The 8,719-nt window shown below is 43.7% G+C and overlaps 1 protein-coding gene across 1 annotated transcript in view; it reads left to right on the top strand.

Annotated features, from left to right (window-relative positions):
• The window catches only part of LOC104393533 (alpha-2-macroglobulin-like protein 1), a 30,475-nt gene that overhangs the window by 20,007 nt on the left and 1,749 nt on the right, over positions 1-8,719 (top strand). The window contains exons 26-33 of the mRNA XM_010003035.1: positions 1,129-1,210; positions 1,308-1,464; positions 2,561-2,635; positions 3,376-3,529; positions 5,213-5,394; positions 5,772-5,987; positions 7,316-7,437; positions 8,196-8,286. Coding sequence (XP_010001337.1) covers positions 1,129-1,210; positions 1,308-1,464; positions 2,561-2,635; positions 3,376-3,529; positions 5,213-5,394; positions 5,772-5,987; positions 7,316-7,437; positions 8,196-8,286 — 1,079 coding nt within the window. The remainder of the gene's footprint in view (positions 1-1,128; positions 1,211-1,307; positions 1,465-2,560; positions 2,636-3,375; positions 3,530-5,212; positions 5,395-5,771; positions 5,988-7,315; positions 7,438-8,195; positions 8,287-8,719) is intronic.

The following is an 8,719-nucleotide window of genomic DNA, read 5'->3' on the forward strand; positions in this document are numbered from 1 at the left end:
GGCAGGAATGGGAGCATGGCCACAGCTATCACAAAGTCAAATATCACACAGGATGAGGGAAATGTCTCATGGAAGGAAAACTGTTTTTTCTGAAGAAATAGGACTTCTGTACCTTTTGAGGTACTAAGCCTGCTTTTCTGAGAAGAGTGTGGGTAATTAATGATCTCCATCATTACATGACACCTGTGGTTTGTTCCTGTGTTAGTCCAAGGTAGAGTAAATTCTCTTGTGGAAACAGGGTATCAGCTGCTATCAACTGGAATAAAGAGTGGCCTTTGGGGATAGACAGGAGTTTGGTAGCTTAGAGTTTTCTTGTTCTTTAGAACACATATTGTGGGTGTATGTCAGCTGTCCAATATAATCTGAATTTAATACAGTGTCAGTATCAGTGTCTCATTTTGCTACGTGCCTCAAATTCCAGTCTGTTGGTCTTGTTATCCTGCTATGCTACAAGTTCAGTTGCCTTCCAGGGAACGGATTTTACTCTCTCTCCCTCCTCCTTTCTCTCCTGTACAACGAGTAAGGACAGATACTGGGAGAGAGGGGCATACCCAATAGAATGGTGAGAGCAGATGGATGAAGTGGACAGTGAACCATGAGGTTGTGTGGAGAGTGAAGGAGTGTTCTGCTCTCAGAGCTTACAGGGGTGGCCTTTTCGCTTTCTGAATGTTCCATCAAAAGTTTTTTCTTGAGACCCAGTAGGGCTAGCAGAAGTGCTGAAAAACAATGAGGGTTTCCTATTGGTCCCCTCTAGGAAAATCTTTCTACTCACCCCTACAGCTCTTTTTGTTTACAGCAAGGTGTCTTTGTGGGTTCACTGGGTGAGCATGTCATCATTCTGCAAACCAGCAGGACAGATACCCACATTACTTGCACAGAGCAGCTTTAGTAATGTAGAACAACCTATATTAAGCACTTTGGAGATGCTGTGCAACTGCTTCTTGTCATGCTAATGCTGTGGGATGCATGGGGAATGATGTGGTGCTAGGTTTGCCTCAGTGTCTCTGACTGGACTCACCAGGTCCTAACCTGAAATCTCTTGCTGTGAAGGCTTCTTCCCACAGCAAGGATACAGTTTGAGACAGTACAGACTCTCACACTGTTGTGTCCTGGCACCTGTCTTCATAGGTTACCAGCGCCAGCTGCTCTACAAACATGATGATGGATCCTACAGTGCCTTTGGGAAAGCTGACAATCAGGGCAACACATGGTGAGTGACCAGCATTGGTACTGTCATCCCAAACCTATTGTCGTTGCTGTTTCATCTCCTGGCTGTGACATGGAATTCCTTTGTGCTCTGTCCACAGGCTGACAGCTTTTGTAGCCAGGTCCTTTGGGCAAGCCAGCACTCACATTTACATCAATAAGGATCATGTGCACGATGCTCTGCAGTGGCTTCAGAAGCACCAGCTGCCCAGTGGCTGCTTCCAGAGTGTGGGGAAGCTCTTCAACAATGACTTGAAGGTATGGCTGCCAGATGTAGGAGTGGGAGCAGGTGGAACACAATGTGGAGTACGGGGTTGCTTCCCTAGGCTCTTCCTCTGTGCATAGTAGCACAAAACAATGTCCCCATGGACTAGCACAGCCAAGGCAGCTTCCCATAGCAGAATGAAAAAGTGTGGCCTAAACCATATCCTCTATGTGAGGTTTTAATCTCTGCTAGGCTTTCTTAGTTTTTACTCTAGCCAAGGCACTTCAAGGTCACAGGGAGAAATTTTGTATTTTAGTGGTTGTCTAGAATACCCTGACTAGATTCTTCCTCTTCTTATGCCTTATAACACACAGTACTCTCCAGATAGGCCTGACTATGTGCTTTAATATGGAATTATCTGAAGACATGGTTGTTCCTCCACTGTCCAAAAAGTATGAATTTGTCTGGAGCCTGGCATCCCCCAAATAAGTAGACTGTTTATCTTTGTCTGACTTTCATTATTTTCTCAGATCGGACTTTCTATTTGAACAGAACTTTTTGGAGTAGGTTTTACCACCCCATCCCCTTTACACTTAAAAAATTCTGTTATTCATTGTGAATGATGCTTCTCATCATCTCAGCCCAAAGTTCCCCCCTCATTTTAGATGCAGTCTTGTCTCATGTCTAAGAATGTAAACAAAACATCCCAAGAATGAATGTCCTCTGATGGGAAAAGAGGCTCCAGTGAACCTGTTTACCTCTATGAACCTATAGCTTCTCACAATCAGCTGAATTGTATGTAAACTTGCATTGCTTCTTGTATGCAAATCCCTTATCATTAAATGGTAACATATTTAATAAAAAAAATAGCTTACCAGTTTCCTTCATGCCCTTCTATGAGAAGGCACAGCTTGGCTGAATGCATAATATGGCCCTGAGGCTGTCCTCAACAGCAGGATTTGATGATACTCAGTAAGTGAGCCTAGAGTGCTTTCCTTCAATCCCCACATGTCAAAACATGCCCAGAGGCATCCTGCTGTGCTCTCTCAGATATGCCATCCATAGGCAGTTTCAGGGGCTATACAATGACAGGCAGGCAAATAATGATTGGTTTTGTCCATTTCTGATGTTTGTCTCTGCAACTTGCAGGGTGGTGTGGACAATACAATCTCTTTAACAGCTTATATAGCTGCTGCACTGGTGGAGCTCCCTCTGGAGAAGAATGTAAGTCACATCCAAACTCTGGCAGGACTTGGGAGAATGCTCCACCCTCAGTCTTCCCCAGGTGTGCGGTTTCAGGGGTTGCCCAGCTGGAGTTGGTGAAGGTGCTATCATGTCCTATCTGTGTACCAAATAAGCTCAGTAGGAAATGTTTTGCTTGGTAATGAGTTATTAATGTAAATAGCCTGATTTGCAAAACAGAGAATCTGCTATTCCTAACTGACCTCAGGGGAAACAGCTGTCTCTTAAAATGGCTCAGGACTTGCAGGTCGAAGAAACAGGTTTCATCAAACTGACCAATATAGTTAAAGGAAAAAAAAAAATTAATGTATGCAACCCCTCCTCCTTCAGACCTGAAACAGAAGCAGTGATCTTCAAGCAAAGTGTAGACTGTTTTAGCCTTAATAGGCTGATATTCCAGCCTTACTGATGTACAACATCAGAGCCCCTAGGGACCTGGGACCCACAGCACGCAGATTTGACAGCCAGTGTATTGCCAGACACTTCCTACAGCTGGATTCTCTAGTGTATTAACAAATACAGTGGTATGTCCAGTCACATCTCTGTTTCCAGCTGATGGTGAGTGTTGTTTTGTCCACTCTACTTCATGTCCCACAGCACTGAGAGAGATGCTAGCAGAGAAATACATTAAGGGTGTAGCTGGGATGCTTGAGGGTTGAGGACAGATTTTCTCAACAAAAAGTGGCCACAAGAAATTAACTGAGTTTGAGTTCCTTTCTCAGGACACCATGCTGGATAATGCCTTATGTTGCCTCAAGAATGTAACACTTGACAAGACAAGCCTTTATGTCAAGGCCTTGATGGCTTATGTCTTCACACTGAGCAAGGACATGAAGATGAGAGAGCGGCTCCTGGATATGCTAGAGAAAGAAACTAGTAGGTTGTTGCTGTTTAGTTTTTGGGTTCTAGAGAGAACGACTCTTTAGGGCCTGATATCTGCAGGATTGGATTACAGTGGTTTGGGAAATTCAACTTTTTCCAGATTGCCTTTTGTGTCAGAAAATTGTAATTTATTGAAGCTGTGAAAATCAGTATGGTGAACCACCTTGGGAACTGAAAGATAACACAAAAGAAAAAAAGATTCTTTTCAGCCTGACCAGCTGCCAGTGTAGGGTGTAGTTCACTGCATATCGACTCAGGCTTTCCAGCAGGCTTCACAAGGTGGCTAGTGGGGTAACTGGAAGGATTAGAATTGCACACACTGAGTGCAATAATTTTTCAGAGCTGCCTCTCAGATAGTACATATGGAAAAAGTGACTGGAACATATCTTCACTGATGTTCAGTCAGTCTGATGCTTCAAACTTTCCAAGCACTATAGAAAACGTCCCCTTGAGGCACTAGGGCATGGAGCACTACAAATGGCCAATGGGGCAACTGAAAGTTTTCTTTGGCTCTTGCTTCCCCTGATAATAGTTAGCAATGACTTGGTAAGAGCAATGGAGTTAAAAGTGAGGGGAAGATCTTGTCCTACATGTTTAAATGTGTCTGTGTTCTGCCTAGTGAGTCTGAAGAAGTGACTGCAGTCACCAGCTGCAGCCAGTTTGCCTGCTGGACAATTTCTTCCCAAGAGCATTATCTCCTGCTGGAATTCTATTAGCCTTGCTAAAGAATTAAATTTGGATCTCGAACAAGAGTTTGGTGCTGTTTAAAGAGGCAAGGTTAATCTATAGGTCATCTGTAGCTGCACCTCTGAGATAACTTCTACCACTTAATGAAAGAAATTTTCTGGTAATAAAAATAAAATAAAAAATAAAAATTGTAAACCTCTCAGGCAAAAACCTTCAATGCAATGAAGTAACACAAGTCCATAGAGCCACTGAGTTAAATTCTAAAGTCTTAACTACGGTTTTATACAAACAAGTGATTTTGTGATTCTTATTTCAAAAGTGAGGTTTCATTCCAAAAACTTACTTTGAATTTAAAGAAATTTGTGGTTTTCACATTTGTACAACTGCAGATGTCTACAGTGCCACAATTAAGCTAAATTCTTAGCTGAGTTTTGGTTAGCCTCCTACTATCACCACTGCAAAATATTCAACCTCATTCAGATGCATTCAGTGCCTGTGAGCTTGGGCCATAGGTGGGAGCCCAGCTCTAGCTAGCAATTCTCTCTCAAAGAGTGGCAAATTCTTTTCCAATATGTACAACTGACGGGAAACGAGTCCTATACCTTCTAAGCACAGGGAGCCCTGTTAGACTATCCAAGGTAAATGCAGAAACAGCAAAAACGCTTGGAGACATAACTTTGAAAAAACAGAGCTGAATAAGACTAACACTGTAAACAAAAAGCCTCTCTTCAGGGTCCATCAATTTCTAGAGGAACCATTTCCTAGAGGAACTGCTTGAGGTGTTGGGGCCTGGATCTGTCTGTGCTTTCAAAGGAAGAAATGGAGCCTGTCATAGATGGCTGGCCCTTCCAAGTACAAAACCAACAAGAGGACTTGGTTCTGTGCTCTGAGGTTCCCTAGAGAAGCACAAGAATTTCTGATGGTGTACAGAAAACTGACGTTCATAGGGATCTACTGTTCTTCTCTTTCAAATGTTTCTCCCCCCATCAGCAGAGCTCCTGACATCACATTCCAGTAGTGAAGAATCTTCTTCTATGATTGAGACAGTAGCCTACATACTCCTGGCACATGTCTCCAAACCAGACGTGACATTCAGTGAAGCCTCAGTGAGCAAGCTGGTGCACTGGCTCAGCGGACAAAGAAATGCCTTTGGAGGATTTGCTTCCACACAGGTAACAAAATGGGAAAAGTTATGGAGGAAGGAGAGAGCTACTGTACCTGGAGTGATGTTTATATGTCTCATATGCATATCACTCTAGACCCAACCTTTGCAGACAGGCATATATGAGCACTGCTTGGGAATGGGAATGAAATTGAAAAACTCTCTTTCCATGTAGTGTAATTTGGATTCCTGCTAGCCCCAGGGTTCAGAAACCAGCCTTTCCAGACAGCTGAAGCCATTCTGCTGTCTGCACAGCATAGGCCCTCCCTGTGTAAGAGTGTGACTCTGGACCATGAGTTGTGTGGTCCTCCCTGCAGTGCTTGACTTAATGTGCCAGATTTTGTACCACATTACTCCACAGCAAAGTGACTCTCCTTCTGCCTGCAGGACACAGTTGTAAGCCTGCAAGCCCTGGCTCAGTATGCAGCCCTGATTCCTCAGGACATCAGAGATGTAAAGGTGACAGTGAAAGGCAAGGAGGTTTTACCATTGGAGTTCCACATCCAGAGGAACAACAAGTTAGTCCTGCATCAGGGATCTCTCCTTACAGTCCCAGGAAAGTACACAGTGCAGGCAACAGGCAGCGGATGTGTTTATGTGCAGGTGAGTATATATATTGGGAACAGAGCTGTAAGGTTTTACCACTCACTATTCAAGTGAGGTTTGGCTCTTAAGCAGGCACTACAGCCTCAAATTCTGAATAGGACTTGGCTTTCTAGGCAGAATCAAGCTTGAAGGAGTTCAGGTATACTCTATTTACATGTTTTTATTGCAACTGTCTATGGTATGTTCTCAGAAATGTCTCAGCTTTGCTGTCCCGTGCTACAGAGCCACTTCGTTGTTAAGAGATCAGCAGAGCTGAAGTCAGTTGTGAGATACAGAAAAGTACCTGCTTCCATACCAAACATATGATACTGATGTCACTTATTCAGAAGTTGAGCACTACATATCTTCTGACATAATTTTTTTGGGGGTTGTTATTGCATGCAGAGATGAGGAGTGGTGTAGGACCAAGTTCTTATCCCAGTACACCAACACATCTGGTCCACCAGGAGAATACCTCCCATTTTTCTGGCAGCTTTGATAGTGGTCTGCTTTATGAGCCACTCACACAGCAAAGAACTCAAGTTACTCCCTGTGAAACCTCTCTCACTGGGTCACTTCTGTCCAGACATCTCTTATGATGCAATCTGGTCTAGTGGAAGGTGTCCTTGCCCTTTGTAGGGGTGTTGCACCTTTAAAAGACCCTTCCAATGCAAACCATTCTATGATGCTCACAGAGAATCTGCAGGTAGTGTATAGACAAGAGAACACACAAGAAAATTTATTGTTAATACATGTAGGAGGTTGGGCTCATACTGCTTGGCTACACTTGAATATAGTCAATAAGCATAAGGTATCTGCTGGCCAGGCAAGTCAGTCATCAGGCAGGAGGAAGAAGATTGACCTATGCTGCTCTTTGGAAAAGCATGATCATCCCTCTTGCTGAGTTGTCTTCTTCTAATTCTTTGCTCTTTCTTTAATCCTTAAAGGCTTTATACCTGTTTTGTCAGTATTTTTCCTCTTGAGAACTAAAACTACTAACTCTTCTCATTTCAACAGCTAACAGTTACCCTTCTTTCTCCTTGCGGGCAGGGTTTTAGCTAATGTATTTTCTCACAAATTAACAGTATTTTTTTCCATAAGATTGAGAAAATGTTGTACTGAAAGTGGCCTAGGATCACAGCTCGCTGAGACCCCAGGCTGAAGGTTACATGTGGCAGATGTATCTGACACTATGTGCTAAACAGCACGTCTGAATAGAAAGAGCAGCTGAGAGCAACTGTTAGCCACTGGTTATGAATTCCTTAAAAGCTGGAGGTACAGATAGTCCTTTAGCTCATACAGAAAATCTCCAGGGCACATCACAGAGATGTTTTCTCCATCACCAGACCACTTTGTACTACAACACCCCACCACTGAAAACAGAAGAGGTCTTTGTCCTGGATGTGGAAGCAGTACCAAGAGATTGTGATGGTGTCAGGAAACAGCTTGACATGCATGTGTCTGTCAGGTAAGAGACCCCTTGAGGGTCTTTCTTCAGTGAAAATAAGTGGGAGCACAAGAAGTATGTCCAGAACCCCATAAAAACCTCCTGACCGTGGAGACAAAGAAAGAGGGGAAGACTCTCTTCTTCTCCATAGATCCCAAAAAGATTGTGAACTGAGAATTAAAGCCTGAAGAAGAATGGGTATGCACTGGCAGTGGCCTACAAAACCACAGCTATCTCAGTCACCATGGAGCAGCTCAGCAGACCCCAGAGCACTAGCAGCTGAGATGGCAGTGTTCCCAAAAGCCAGAGGTCACCCCTGGGGGACACTTGGCAGCCTGGGCTGAACCAGTCCTGAGGTGCATTTTCCTGCAGTGCAAGCCTCTGCTGGAACCAGGGAGCAGAAACTTCACTCCCTACCTGTATTTCACTCACCTGCATCTGTCTAGGATGTGTTTGGCCCATATTCTCCATGCTCTATTGTGCTGAGAGAGAATATTGCCAACACTGACACTCTGAACCTGCAACATCATAGATCAGTTCCACCCACTGGAGAGGGCAGAATGAGGATTAACCACAACACATTTACTGCACAATCTATCTCCATATTGAGCAAGTAAATGGGGGTGTTTTTTTTGTCTCTTTAACTCATCAGTTGTACATGCTGTTGAGCTTTCATACCACTGTAGAGCAGGCCAGAGTTTGGAAGTGCTCACCACTATCTCCTAGAAAAGTTGTGATGCCTTCCACACCTAATGTGCTTCTTTATTCCATTTTTTCAGTTATGTAGGGGACCGTGAGACCAGTAACATGGCCCTGGTGGAGGTGGAGATGCTGTCAGGGTTCATTCCTCTGAAGACCTCTGTGAAAGAGGTAAGACTTCTTTCCCCATCCTTCCCTGAAAATACCAAAACATATTTTCCAGATGTAACACAGCCAGAATATCCAAACCTCTAAGAACTGCTGAAGACTGGTAGCTACTATAAGGTTGTCCTACTACAAGTTAATTAAACTAAGCCAGTGCAGATATATTTCACAAAGTATAGTGAGCTATTTCACAAAGAATTTTCCACTTATACAGCTGATTGTGCAGTTTTCCATGTTCAGTAGTCAGGATGAAGGGCTGAAGAGCACCAACCTAGAACCACGTGGGGTGCACTGAGACTCATGCTGTTGCCAGTGCCATTTGTAGAAATATTCCATAAAGCAGTGTTGAATCCCATAGAGTTGTTCGATGAAATGCTTCAGTGTTCCAGGAGATACCCATGGAGATCTATCATACTCTCCTACTAATCCTCTTTCCATC

Source organism: Chaetura pelagica, unplaced genomic scaffold, assembly GCF_000747805.2.
Source record: "Chaetura pelagica isolate M959 unplaced genomic scaffold, ChaPel_1.0 scaffold117, whole genome shotgun sequence".
NCBI classification, from domain to species: domain Eukaryota; kingdom Metazoa; phylum Chordata; class Aves; order Apodiformes; family Apodidae; genus Chaetura; species Chaetura pelagica.